This window comes from Trichosurus vulpecula, chromosome 4 (assembly GCF_011100635.1).
Source record: "Trichosurus vulpecula isolate mTriVul1 chromosome 4, mTriVul1.pri, whole genome shotgun sequence".
Classification (NCBI taxonomy): Eukaryota; Metazoa; Chordata; class Mammalia; order Diprotodontia; family Phalangeridae; genus Trichosurus; species Trichosurus vulpecula.
In genome coordinates this window covers 430,936,340-430,950,112 of record NC_050576.1, presented here as the reverse complement: position 1 = coordinate 430,950,112, position 13,773 = coordinate 430,936,340, and the positions used below count along the sequence as shown (strand labels likewise).

At 51.3% G+C, this 13,773-nt stretch overlaps 2 protein-coding genes across 2 annotated transcripts in view; one reads left to right on the top strand and one right to left on the bottom strand.

Annotated features, from left to right (window-relative positions):
* The first annotated feature begins 859 nt into the window (after nt 1-859).
* On the top strand, nt 860-13,206 carry MTERF4 (mitochondrial transcription termination factor 4). Its single transcript, XM_036754754.1, has 5 exons — nt 860-980; nt 2,078-2,576; nt 5,443-5,627; nt 6,939-7,971; nt 8,781-13,206. The coding sequence occupies exons 1-4, from the start codon at nt 960-962 to the stop codon at nt 7,275-7,277; spliced, it is 1,044 nt and encodes a 347-aa protein (XP_036610649.1). The 5' UTR covers nt 860-959; the 3' UTR covers nt 7,278-7,971; nt 8,781-13,206.
* The window catches only part of SNED1 (sushi, nidogen and EGF like domains 1), a 102,092-nt gene continuing 101,008 nt past the window's right edge, over nt 12,690-13,773 (bottom strand). The window contains exon 31 of the mRNA XM_036755829.1: nt 12,690-12,780. Coding sequence (XP_036611724.1) covers nt 12,690-12,780 — 91 coding nt within the window. The remainder of the gene's footprint in view (nt 12,781-13,773) is intronic.

Below are 13,773 nucleotides of genomic sequence, written 5' to 3'. Positions count from 1 at the left end.
GCCCAGCTGCTGAGATACAATTACAGCTAACAGAGGGGAGTGAGTGAGTGAGTCCCTCTGGTACGGTGTAGGGAGTGCAGATGAGGGTACGTGCACGCACCTGACCCTCCGTGGGCTTGAGCTCGGGGGGTGAACCCTTGTGATGATCTGGAAACAATCTGATGCCATACTGAGAGCCTGCAAGAACGGGTGCGCGTGTGACGGTGATGGTTTCAAATCAGCGCACAAACCTGTAATTCTTGAAACGTGCGTATTCTCGTCACAGGAAAACATCCCCCGCCCCCCGCCCGGTTAGGCCACTATTGACTGCTTAAGGCGTCATTAAAGGACTTTTTAGCATGAATTCACTGTTTTCTGTGAACACTGTGTCAGTTAAAGGGCGAGCTTCACCCTCACAGGCGGATTTCGACTCCCAGCTGGGCTGCCTTTGAAGTTTCAAAGCTAGTGCGTCAGGATCAAGTGGACTAGGCGCCCTGGACCCCTCAGGCGCAAGGAGCGCGGTGGGGCGGCGCTCTGGCCAATGGCAGCGGCAGGAAGCCACCCGAGAGTGGGACGGGGCGGCCGGAGATTCAGAGCTCCGGCTTATGGGCCCCTCCCCCTCCTGTCCCGGGGAGCTCTAGCCAATGGCCTTTCTCGGCCCTCGCACATCATTAAATGCCGGCCGAGGAACGATCGATCTCCTAGGGCGGTCACTCGTGGCCCAGGGAGCCCGAGCGAGAGCCCGCCCTCTCCGCTTCCTCCCCCGCCCCTGCCGGCGCTGACGACACAAGACTAGTCGCCAATCTGGTCCGGGATCTTCACACCTTATTCCCCGGATGTGGACGGGGAAGACGGGGAACGTTTGAGTCGGGGGCTGGCTTCTGCGGGCGGCGGAGAAACGCGACGGACCGACGGACCGGAAGAAGCCCGGCGGTCCGACGGACCGGGCTGCTCTGCGCGCGCGCAGGACTCCCGGTGCTATGGCGGCCCCCTGCAGGCAGGTCGGTGCCTCCTCCGCCGAGCGCTTACTACCTTAGAGGGGAAGCTCGGGTCGCGGGAGGGCGGCGTTGTCCCGAAGCTGCCCGGCGCAGGAGTGCTTGGGCCGGCAGTCGACTTTGGGTCCGTGGATCCCAGAACAGGCTTCCCTGTAGTCCAGACCGGGGCGCCAGGTTAGGGCTTTAGTTGTGCCGCTGCGCGGCCTCGAGTCGGCCATAGAGGAGTGGCATTGCGGCTGCGCGGCTCCCTTTTCCTCCCCTTCCCAGCCCGGGAGCTGGAGTGGACTGGAATGCGGCTGCGCGGCCGGCTCTTCTCCGCTCCCTCCCCCAGGGGAGGAGCCGGAGTACGGCTGCGCGGCTCCCTTTTCACTAGCCCCGCCCGGGGAGCTGCACGGCCGGCGGGGGGGGGGGGGGGTTGTGGGGGGTAGGGGCGTGGCCGCCTCCTCTGCCCCCGCCCCGGAGGCTGGAGTGAGGCTGAGTGCGGCTGCGCAGCCCAGCACCGTCCCTTTGGATACCCCGCGAGTTCGGGATGTGGACGCCTGTCCCGCGCCAAGAGGGCACAGTCGGAGCTGGGAGGGTGCTAGGAGGCGGTGGCAGCCCTCCTCCTTTTTCAGCTGAGGAAGCCGAGGCCTGGATCCCGCAGCTCCCCTCCCCCAATTCCCGGGGCGTCTGCTGTGGGGGCCTCAGTGTCCTCATGTGTAAAGTGGGGGGTTAGGTCTGTGGTGTTTGGTGGAAAGGACTCACGGGGCGCGGGACTTGAACCGAGGACCTTCCCTGGTGTCGGGCCTGTATGCCTTCCTTAGGCGCCATACACATATACACACACAATCTCGTCATGGGCCGCACAGCCACGCGTGTCACGGGGTGGTTTATAAAATCAAGTGCACGTGACTGAGTTCCTCCAGCGTGGGGGATGGGCCCGGCCCCGGGGCCTGCAGACCCTTCACGCCGTCTCCAGTGTCCCCATGGCCTCTGAGCCTAAGGGCCCTGCCTTTGTGTCTCCTTTGGGTTTCCTTGTAATCCACGTGTGGCTGGTGGGCCTACCTCCCTCTCTGTGCACATTGTCAACTCCAGTGCCTCTTGACAGGTCCTTGTTCTCATAGGTCTTTCAGTTCCACAAGCTGGTGCCCTTCCCTGGTCTACACTGGGCTGCACAGCTGCGTCTACATGGCGTGCACAAAACTGCAGGAGGGGCTCCTTCCCAGATCCGTGGTTGCAGATTAACTACAGCCTCCCGTAAAGGGGATGGTCGTGAGGACACGGCCTTTCTCGCCCCTCAGAACCACATCAAGGGGCTCGAATCCAGCAAGAACACGGCGAACCTGCTTGTTCAGAAGGAGCCGTCCTCCGTGGACTTGGAGAAGGCGGTGAATTTGCTTTCGGACATGGGATTCAGCGAGACTCACGTAAAGGAGCTGTTCGGGATCCACGCAGGGATCAAACCGGACCAGATGCTGGCGGTGGTGTCAGAGTTAATGCTGCTGGGTTTGGACCCTGATCCCGTGTGTAAGGCCTTGCAGAAGAATCCCAGAATCCTGCAGGTGACGGGCAAACAGCTGAAGAATCGGGCCAGCCACCTGAGGCGGCTTGGCCTTGGAGGAGGTACGTGATTCTCTTCTGTCCCGTCTCATTTTCTCTCACCTTCCTCTTTCTTCTCCCTGTTCTGAAACACTTTGATCTTTTTACCTTTAATTTCCGTACGACAAAATAACTCACATTTTAGTTTCTTCCAGAAAAAGCAGTAAAAAAGGTTATCCTTCGTTAGTCCCAGAAAGCATTGTAAAGAACCCCGGTGGGCACCGTCGCAGTTGCTCGGAAGCCTTCTGATCCGCTCCCGCTACTTCTCCACAGCTTGGTGTTCAGGGCCCTTGGGGTGGCCGGTAGAAAAGAGGGTTGGTGCTGGGGCCTGGGTTCGGGGTTCACATCCTGCCTCTGTCATTTCCCAGCCGTGTAACCTTGGCCAGTTCGCAAAACTTCACCAGGCTGTTTCCTCATCTGTAAAATGAGGAGGCTGTGGAGGCGGCCTCTGCATCTGTGATCCCGTGTTCCCATCGCCATCTGATTTCGTCCAACAGATGTTTTGAAAGGGACTGCTTGGTGCCGGGCGCTGATATAGGTGCCGGGGTGATGAAGACACCAGTGACACGGTCTTTGCCCTCAGAGAACGTATCTCGGACGAGGGGAAGCTTCTGGGCGGTGGGGGCAAGATGTCTTAGTGCTCTTTTTACAGAGGACACCGAAGGCTGAGACGTGAGGGGATGAGTGCGGGTTCATCAGGGCAGTGAGTGGGAGAACTGGAATTCATCCCCACATGGTCCTGACTTCATTGCTCAGGACGCCTCCCAAACGTCATCCCTGGATTTGTAGACTTGTTAGGGGACTCTTATGGAAGTGATGCCGCTTGATAAACGCCACTGGGCATAGGCACTGACCAGAAAGATGAACAAGAAGCGGATGAGCCTGGGGGCTTCCTCCTCCTGGCTGACGCTGCCTTGGCACAGCTCGAGGAAGATGTTGTGGGCGTGATGCACAGTCTCCTGAAATCCAGGTTCTCCTGCGTCACTCCCAGCCAGAGAGGCTGTCAGTTTTCCCGTGCACCTCCTTTTTGAGTGCTCTGGAACTGCGGAACCCAGTGGGCAGGTTGGGCCCTCGCCCACACCTCTGTCAGGTGCTGGATCCTGGGGGTCCTGATCTTCTGGGCCCTTCCTGGTAGCCAAGAGGACCAAGGACACCTTCAGGAAAGAGTGTTTGCCTGGGAAGCTCTGTGGTCCAGGAGAATGCTGGGCCTGGAACCAGGAAGACCTGAGTTCAAATCCAGCTTCAGACACTCATGTTGTGACCCTGGGCAGGTCACTTACCTTTGCCTGCCTCAGTTTCCTCCTCTGTATGAGGAGTGGGGTTAGTGACACCTCCCTCCCAGGTTTTTTGTGAGGGTCAAGCGGGATGATAATTGTTCTTGGTGCACCGTGAGAGCCCAGCACATCCCTATGTGGGAGAGGCCCGTCCCTGCCCCTGGCTGATCGCCCTCAGGATGGGGTGAATGTAGTGAACTCAGTGTTATTTGTCATGTTTCGTTCTGATGTCAAGGTGTTGAGTTCCAGTTAATGATGTTAGGTAATATGGCTTTATATGTCGGCTCAGAAATCAGTGGAGGCCAGTGTTATCTTTTCAACTCAAATAAGTATTTATTTAGTCCCTCTTGTGGGTAAGGCACTGTGAGCCTCACTTCCTACCCTCATGGAGCTGACATTCTACAGGGGGATACAGCATGTCGACAGATAAGTAAATACAAAGTCATACAAGAGGAAGAGAGTGTGACCAGCTGGAAGGGCCTTGGGTGTGAGGTGGTGTCCAGCTGGTGCTTTCAGGGGCACTAAGGAGTCGGCAAGGTGTAGGGGAGGGGGCGGATTCTGGACTGGAGGGGATTGGGGGGGACTCGGGATCCTTGATTGAGGCTGTGTCTGGGGAACAGTCAGCAGGCCCCTTCGGCTGGAATGGGGAAAGTGTGAAAAGGAGTCCTGTGAAATAAGACAGACGAGTGGGAGCCAGGTTGTGTCTTAAATGACAAGCTTTTGTGTTTTGAGGAGAGTCTTCAGTGTCGGAAGCCACTGAGGCCATCATGGTGGGGGAGGGCTGAGGAAAGGGCCCAGATGGAAAGAGGCCCCAGCTGCTTTCTGGGGCAAGAGGGTGAGCGCTGAGGGGGACCAAACACGGGGAAGGACAGTTGTGAGACGGGAGCAGCCAAGGGGCTTTTCTGACTTCTGACCCATAGGCAAGTCATCCTCAGCTCATCCATAGACCGAAAGCTGGAGCATCCCTATTTCCTGACCCTTCTTGGGACTTTTTCTCTCTCTTTTTTCCCTCTTCTACCAGTTGCTGCCTGCCTAGGCCCTGCCCTGGCAAAAAGTCCTCATTTTTTGTCTCACAGGATGAGAAGAGTTGGTAAGACAGGAGGTTGGGTGAATTGCCGAGGTTGGCCTCTTGTCACCCTCCTCAGCTCCAGCGCTAGTCTTGTGGGCAGATCTTCTGCCCTGGCCCCATCTCCTCACCCTGACCCTGAGAGGTCTTCCTTACCCTTTCATCCTCCATGGAGAGGAGGGCAGGTGGTCTGATTCCTAGGGCTTCTGAAGAAAAGAAGGGGACTAAGTGGGGGAGCCTGCACCTTGGCTGTGACCGTTCCACCTTCCCCCAAGGGTTCTCCGCCCAATCCTTCCCAGTCCCTGCAGCTTCCACCCCTTTTACTCCATGTCCCGATGGAGGCCTGCCTGGGGCCATCGAAGCCACCAGCAGAGGTTTCCTGCAGGGTAGACGAGGGAGGCAGCTCCTGCCGTCCCATGTTTTGCCCGTGAAACACTGGCATCCGTGGTGATGTTCTGAGGGCCTGTCGGAGCTTCCCGGCTCTGTGGTATAGATGGGTGTATGGCCAGCCTTCATGTGGTCATCCTCCTTCCTTTCCTGTGTCCCATAGGGAAGTTGCAGCACATGGCTCACTGCTGTCCAGACCTGTTCACCATGAGCCAGCAGCGTATCGATGCCCTTGTGTCAGTTCTGAAGGATAGATGCCTTTTCACGGGGCAGCAGGTGACGGAGATTTTGCACAGCTGCCCCAGGGTTCTTCAGGAGGACCCCAGTGCCTTGGAGTATAAATTCCAGGTGAGAGAGAGCAGGTGAAGGTGGGCTGGGGCCTCTGCCCACATAGGCACAGCTTGAACCATTTGCAAAGAGCTAATAAAGGAAAAAAAATGGGTAACTGTGTATGATTGTAGGGCATTGATGTTCCTACCCTCAAGTGAAGTCTGAAATTAGGGTCACCAAAGGTCTCCTGAAGAATGTCTGAGAGTGCTGGTGTCCATGTGGCCAAGCCCATTGCAGAGCTTAAGGAGAGGAGTGGTGCCAAGGCCCTTCTTCTCCCCAGTTCGTTTTCCTTGTATTTCCCTGGAGGTCAGGCCTGGCCTAGAGCCTGTAATTCAGAGGAAAGAGGGTCCCACACGAGTCAAAGCCCGGGGCTGGGGTCCTGCTGGCCATGCTCAAGGTTCTTGGCTTCACCTCCCCACCTGCTGAGTCTTGTTTTCTTCGTCTGCCAGAGGGGCCCTGCAGTACCTATGCTGTCTGACTCAGGGTTTGGGGGAGATAAGGGCTTTGTGTACAAACTGAAGGTCATGTAGAAATGTGAGGTTTAGTATTATCACAATGGAAGTTAAATGAACCCTGGAATGAGAATAAACTATACCCCTTGGTAGATCAGTCACTGGTATGAAAATGGTGTCCTGATGCTTGAGATTGTTCATGACTTCTTCAGGGACTCTCTAGATAGAAGGAAATTGAGGCACAGAGGAACTGAGTCAGGCAGGAGGGGCATTCACCTGCTGCCACTGTCCAGGATGCCCAGCTTGGCGTGGTGTGAGCAAGGCTCCTGTGGCTTCGGGTATTCTCAGGATCCCGATGAGGAATCTGTTTGAGCCTAATGTTTTAAAGAGCTAAAGCCTGCTGAGGTGTAATTGAAGGAAGGAGAGGCCCCCCCCCAGGAGCCAGGACAGATTTCTGGTGGCCATGGGAAGCTCAGAAGGGGAGGAATGTGTTTGAGGAGCCACTGATGCAGCCTCTTTGTTCCTTTGTGAATCCTTGGTACCCCTTCCCTGCCCACTCAGTTTCTTCAGATGTGATTGTCTAGGCCCTGAGTCAGGCCTCCTGAGTGGAGAGGGAGGCGGCGACCAGTATGTCAGGTCCCATTTTGGGGCTCTGTCCTCTCCTGTCATCATTGGGTTCTTTCTCCTCTCATCTCCTTTGTTTCTGATCTGAACCTGTTGTTCATGTATGTGACACCAGGGCTGTGGCCATGGTTGTGTGGCCTCCCCTTAGGTAGTAATCAGAATTCAGTGATTGGAGTGGGGAATGATGGAGGTGGATGGTGGTTCCCATTCTACTGCTGGGATTCCTCAATGTTTTTGTGTTGTTCCTTTACAGTACGCATATTTTAGGATGGGAATAAAGCAGCGGGACTTGGTGAAGACCAAATACTTCCAGTACTCAATGACCAAGATCAAACAGAGGCATATCTTCTTAGAGCGACTGGGCCTTTACCAAACTCCTGATAAAAAGGGACAAACCCAGATCTGCAATCCTTCTGTGAATTCGGTGTTGAGAATCCCAGAAGCAGAGTTTTTAGCCAAGACAGCCCACTCGTCTTGGGAGGAGTTTGAAGTCTTTAAGCAGCTCTTAACTCGGGAGGAACTGGAGGAGGGGGAAGGTCTGAGCGTGTCTGAGGATGAGGACGCCGACAGTTCTAGTGATGACGAGGAGTGAGACAGAAATGAGTGGAGGACGCCGATCGAGAGTTTCACTTTAGGAAGATGTTTGCTGCAAACGTCATTGGAGGATTCTCGAGTTACTGACGTCCTCTGAAGACCTAGATCTGTGACCAGACCAACAGACAGACTTTCAGTAGAGGATCCGAGATACTGGAGCTGGATGGGACTGGAGAGTCTTGTGGTTCCACTTGAAGTTAAGGACTCCCTTGTTGTAATGGATGTAAGAACAGTAAACAAGTCTGGCCTCGCTTTTTGCCCTGCTAATATGTGAGTTGCTTACCTAGCCTGGAGGGAGGGGTTCCTCCTTCTGATGGCAGGGAGTGAACCGTCTTTCCTTCCATTGGGTCAGTAGTGAATGTGCTAAGTGGTAATGGTAAGACTGGAAGGGGCAGGAGGGAGGTCACCCTCAGGATGTAGCAGGTGGCTGGCTACCTCCCAGGGGTCCTGGTTCTTGACCTAAAAATGGCTGATTCACTTGTGGTTGCAGTGTACCATGGAATGAGAACCATTTGTGAAGTCTGGCTCTGCCTTTGGCTTCATATTGATTGTTTACGAGGTTCCACGATCATTGAGGATCCCAGTAAATGAGGAACCCTCTTCATCGCCGACCCTGTTACTTGGCCTGCAGCTTACTTCCCAGCCTGGTCTGTTAGTGTCAGGCCTTTCTGAAACTGTGGCAGTCGTGGCAGGTACCCATATTGCATCTCCCTAGCAAAGCTCTATTTCCTCAGGCTGGAATGTTGGCTGAAGCCGATTCAATTTCACATGGGTGGAATTCCCCAGTAGAGACCCAGTTTTCATGGCAGAGACCCTGCCAAGGGACAGAGCACTGCATTGGGCTCTGGGGATGCAGGCTGGTGCCCCGGATAGGCAGAGGACTGGCTTCAGAGCCTGTAGGCCTCACTTTTCTCTTCTGTAACATGAGGGGGTTGGGCTAGGTAACCTCAAGCTGTGATCCTCATTTTTATTCAGGCTTGTTGCTTAGTTTATTGAGCAATCATTTACGGCTCTATGATGATCTGTTTTTTTTTTTCAACCTGTTCGGTTTTGAGGAATGACTAACATTGTTATTAAGCAAGATACATTGAAAAATGTCAATTAACGTTTCCTGAGGTTCTTTAGATTTACTTACATTCTTGCTCCCATTTACGCAACCAAAAAGGGGCTTCAAGAAAATAAATTGTATTTAAAAAAAATTCAAACCAACAAGATTTGAAAGAAGATTCTTTTTGCGCTTGCTTTATAGCCTTGATTTTGTACAGTTTGCATTAACTGGTCAGTGTGGGCATTTAGGCCTGGGATGCATCGTAACTGCTCTCTCTAGCAAGTTGATGTTTGCATGTGTCAAGGAAGGGAGACAGGCCGGAGCGTGAGGGCTGCCATTTCACTGGGGGCAATGGCAGCCAAGGGCACTGGGGGATGCAACTTGATTGGCTGCGCGGGGAGGCCGTGCGAACGGTGTTGGCCCGGCAAGAAGGAAATTCTGCTTCACTTACAGCGAGATCCTGTTTGTTGTGAGGGAGAGGTTGCTTGTGAGTATGGAGGTGGAGATTTTTCAGAGCTCCCTGCTCTGTGCTGGAGATGGTGGCATGCGAGATGAAACCATTTCACCAGGTAAGAATTCTAGTCACATCCCTCTCTCTTTGGGACTTCAAATGGTGTGCTTCTTTGGAGCCCGTGTTTTTGTGCTGGATCAGTGAGATGGGATCCTAAAGATGTTCTCCAGTTTGTTGGTTCTTTTCACTTGGACCACAAATGAATACGCCCCTTTGAGAAGAAGAGAGGGAAGGAGGGATTCCTGGGTCCTCTGTGGGCAAACCCTAATCCTCTGTCAACATTCTGCTTGTGAGCTGATGGGCTTTTAGGAAGAGGCAAGAGGCCTTCAAATGATTTTGTAGAAGAAATGAGAGGTCCAGAATGAGTCATGAGGAAAAAGTGTCTTGGCGGATGTGCTTGGAATGTTTTAAAGGCAAATTGAGAGATGTAATTGCTGTGAAAACATAATATTGAGAAAAACTTTTTCAGTAGATGTTTTCATTTCTCTGTAAAACATCAAAAGGGATGGGTCACTCGGCCACAGATCGCCAAACTCAGAATTTGCTATCTCAAACAAACATTTTTCTCATTTTCTGAGATTCCAGGAATTATTTACATGATGATAGAAGTCTTTTTTTCTCTCATGTACATTTCCAGTCACATCATGTGATCCTGTTGAGGCCCAGTATTGTTGAAAAAAAAATCCCATGGTTATATATAGTAACGACCCTTTTCCAGCCACCTTTGTGTTTCTGACTCTTCACTAAACTAAAGCCAATCTCAAGTGGCTATTTGTTACAGCTTTTGAAATGGTAGAAGTTTTTAAGCTTTGCTGTGTAGTTTATGTCCTTGGTGTGTCCTTCCTTTGTAAAAATGGCTGATCAATAATGTGTGTGTGCTTTTCCTGAGGCATACCCACATATAAGTCTCGTGATTTAAAAACCAAGATTTTAATCCTTCAAAGAAATCCTCTTGTAAAATTTGACTACATCTTGTGAAAAAGAATGCCTTCTATTTTGAATGGGTCATGCTCTCCTTCAGCACCTTCAGATACTGGGGAATGTGGACAGGTAAGAGAAATCTCTGTGTAGGCTGTGCATCCTGACACACGCAATCTTTGCTGCCTTGCTCCTTCACAGACAGAACTCTAAAATTTGAAGGTCAGATTTCTTCCTCTTCCCTCTGTTTATCTTAGAGCACTAATGCATTCCAGCACTGTCTCCACCCTTGACTACTGACTGATGCCTGGCACGGTGAGCCCAAGACTCAGCAGTGATTTTGGGGTCTACTTGGGGTCAGTTGCTATAATGATGTTAACATTTCTAAGTATCCTGTAGGGTTTCCATTGTTTTAACAGCATTTTGGGGGAGTGTTTTTTGAAATATGTTGAAAAGTTAGCATCATGAGTGATAATGTGTCCTCTCTGGTCAAGGACCAAACTTTAAAAATTTTAGGTTAATGAGTCAGTAGACTAAAACAGTTTGTCTTGATGGCAGCAGTGCAGACCTTTTTCCCGTTAGTCTAGGGTGGCCGTAATGGCTGTGCCTGATCTGCCAGCTAAGGAATGAGTTTGTCCACATGCAAAAGCCCATATGAAATTCTTGGAGACAGAAAGGTTTCTAAGCTAGATAGCGTTAATTAACATTTCTTCTTTCAAAATACCAAAAGGCACTAATCCATGCTATGGACTACTAACCTGCAAAACATCCATTAACAAAAATACTCTTCAGATTATAGGACTAGGGACAAAAAGGGTTAAGTAGCACTAAACAATGCTTGAAGTTGCTTTTCAACTTGGGAGAGATTCATTTCTGCTCTTGCTGCTAACGTCTCTTCTCCGTTTTGATTTTTTTGGTCTCAGAGAGAAGATTGATGCCCACTTTGAACTTTGTGAGCCGGGGTCTGCTGATTCCAGTCATGCTCCTGGTGGTCTGCCAAGTTAACCCCCTCTCATTTGCATACCCATACAATGATACCTTTCAGTCATTGTAGAAAACTAGCTGATACTGTTCCAAAGGCTTGTGCTGCATACGCAAAACCTTTGGATGGTATATCTTGGGAAGAATGCAGACACCTTGGAGAGATGAAGTCTGGAATTAGAAAACTGAAGAAGCCTTGGCCATGTCCCCAAAGGAAGGAGGTGGCTGGCGTGGTATTCAGGCCTGACAACATGTCTCAGAGAGGCTTCAGGAGAGGAGGATGCAGAGGTGTGAGCTCCCGTCTAGTAAAGCGCCTCTCTTCTTTGGGTTCTGTTTCAACCCATGTAGTAGATCTCATCTTCCTGGGATTTAAAAGCCCTTAGAGTTGACAAGGTACTAAACTACAATCATCCTGGACCCTTTAAGGAAGGAGGGAAAAAGAAATGAATATTTTCAGTGACACTTTCAATTTAAATCCTGATTTCCATCTATTATAAGTTACAGTTTCAGCCTCATCCTTTCCAAGTAGAAGCACCTCATTTCGCCTAATCGTTTTCCATTTGTTTCTGTTTGCCATTTAGTTGGGGTTTTGTGCCTTAAATTGTCATCAGGAATTGGTCTGCTCAGGGGACCTTGGTCCTTGAAGGCAGTGTTAGCAGAACCAGTGCCCCAGTTGGCCTTTCCAGGTTGGAAAGGCTTTGAGGACAGGCTTAGTGTCCTCGTTACCCACATCTGCTTGGGAAGAATGGCATCTGCCACCTGGCCACCAGGTTGGGGACATTTTTTGACCACAGTAACTTGTGAAACCATGGATGGGAAGGTGGAGAGGAATTATCAGATGTGCCCTGCTGGGAGGACAGATGTGGGTCAAGTCACAGACCTTTGAGCTGGTGGGACTCCAGCACTCAATGACAAGTAGAGGGTCTCATGAGAGTCAGCTATGTGGGCAAGTCTTGGGAATTGCCAGAAGCACAGACTTGTCCAGTGTCACCTGTCTGATAAAGAGGTGGGCTCGGAGTCTGGCATGCTTCGGTACCCAGCACTCTAATGTGTGCTCGTGAGTTCACTAGACTGGCCTAGTATTATAGATCTTTCCACATAGTTCAGCCTGTCCTTGTGGCTCTTCGTATGGACTTTAAGTCATTGAGTGTTTATTAAACACCTCTCTGTGCCAGGTCCTGTACTATTCCTGGAGGTGAAAGGCAAAAGAACTGCCAAAGGGGAATGGTCCCCAAAGGCCCCCAAATGTGTCCATTCTCTTGAAAACTAAAATATTCGCAGGAGTCTCCAGCCTTTGAGGGAGGCTAGCTTGAGTGCTGGGATTTGCCCGTGAGCTTTCTCCTGAAATGTATTTAACTGCTAAGTGATTAGCCCCAGTGTCTCCTTCCTCACCTGTGACCTCAGAAGGGCACTTACTTACCTTAAGGCTTCTTTGCTATTTGACTGTTGCTTTGTTTCCTGAAACAGAAAAGAGAAGCTAATGGAACACATTTGTTTTTAGAGTTTACTGATTCCAGATCGAGCTTTCCTAGAATAGGGAGCCTCAAGAGTCGGGAGAAGAAGCCTACTACAAAAAAGCCAGTTTTAGACTTTTCCCAAAGTAGTAGCTGTGAGTGGTCATGTCGATTTGTCCAGGATTCCTGTTTATGACCTGTGTCCGCTCTAAAGTGGAAGGCGCCACCGCCTCGCCTTTGGCCTTGCTGCTGCCCTGGGTGAGCCAGGAGGGGGCAGGGCCTCACATAAGGGCTCCGGGAATACTTTTCCATTCTCTGTAGGGACCTGGTGGTCACCCAGCCAGGTGTCTGGCTGTCACTGTGAGGGGTCACTAGGTGATGAGTTCTTTGGCTACAGCATTTCCGCAGACCGCCTGCTGGCTGCGTCCCCATTGCCCTTGCCACTAGCCCCTGTGTCCAGGCTGCCTGAGCCATCGGGCAGGTCCTTGGCAGCCTGGGCTAGTACCTGCTGGGGGTCTTCTGGGCAGTGGTGCCCTCACAGCTCTCCTTGTAGCAGATGTCAGGGTGGACTTTGTAGATTCTCTTGTACCTGCCATTGAAAGAGAGAATTGAGTCAGTGACTCTGCGCTGCCAAGGAGCCCAGGGCTTGTGGGAGGCATCTGCTCTGCAGACTTTGGGGAGAACATTTTAGATTTCAAGTCTGACAGGGCAGGGTCCTTGGTTCCTGAGCTTGCCTGATCCTCAGTTTCTCTGGGAGGCACCTGAGGACTTTGTACATTTATTAATGTCTATTTGGGGTGACTAGGATTTGATCTTGACTTTCTACTTATTTTGTCATCTAGATGAGTTATGGAGTATTCCTTTAAATTTTTAAAAACAATTATTATTAACCTACCATCAAAGGCATTCAAATAAACATAATTGAAAGTGTTCAAACATAAAATTGAGTCTAACTTATTGTTAAATCCAAAAGCACAGTTGCTTTAGCAAGACACAAATAAAAACGTCCTTTTCATTCCCTTGTCCCCTTCTGATCTTTTCCTCTGTATTTTTGTTGCCATTTGTATTTTTAAACAGAAGGCAGTTGGTGTGTAAGCCATTATTCTGATTCTGCATTCTCTTCACTCTGAGAGGCAGATGATTCTCTGAGATTGCAGCATCTTTACCCCCATCTACACCTCTTTATTACAGCACTTTGTATTGAACTTGGGTTCAAATTTGACCAGATGGAATCTCAGATTAGACCCTTGGAGACCCAGAATGTTGGCCCAAGAAGGAACCTTGGAGTGAGGCCATGCTGACCATTTACAGAAGAATCAGCTTGCTCTGTCCAAGGTCACAGAGTTGGCAGGGACCAGGAAGTGGAATGCATGGCTGACCGTGCAGCCGCCGGCCTCTGTGCCTGGATTCTCTCCTTCCTTGCCGCACCCTGTTGGGCCCTCTTGCCACCGCCGCCAGAGCCTGCGGGCCTGCGTTCCTTCCATCTGCTCAGCAGAGGTCTGGCAGGGCCAGAGCTGTCTGCACATCATTCCTCCCCTGGTGCCTGAGTTCCCTGAAGGCTGGGACAGGCCCCTGCCTTCTT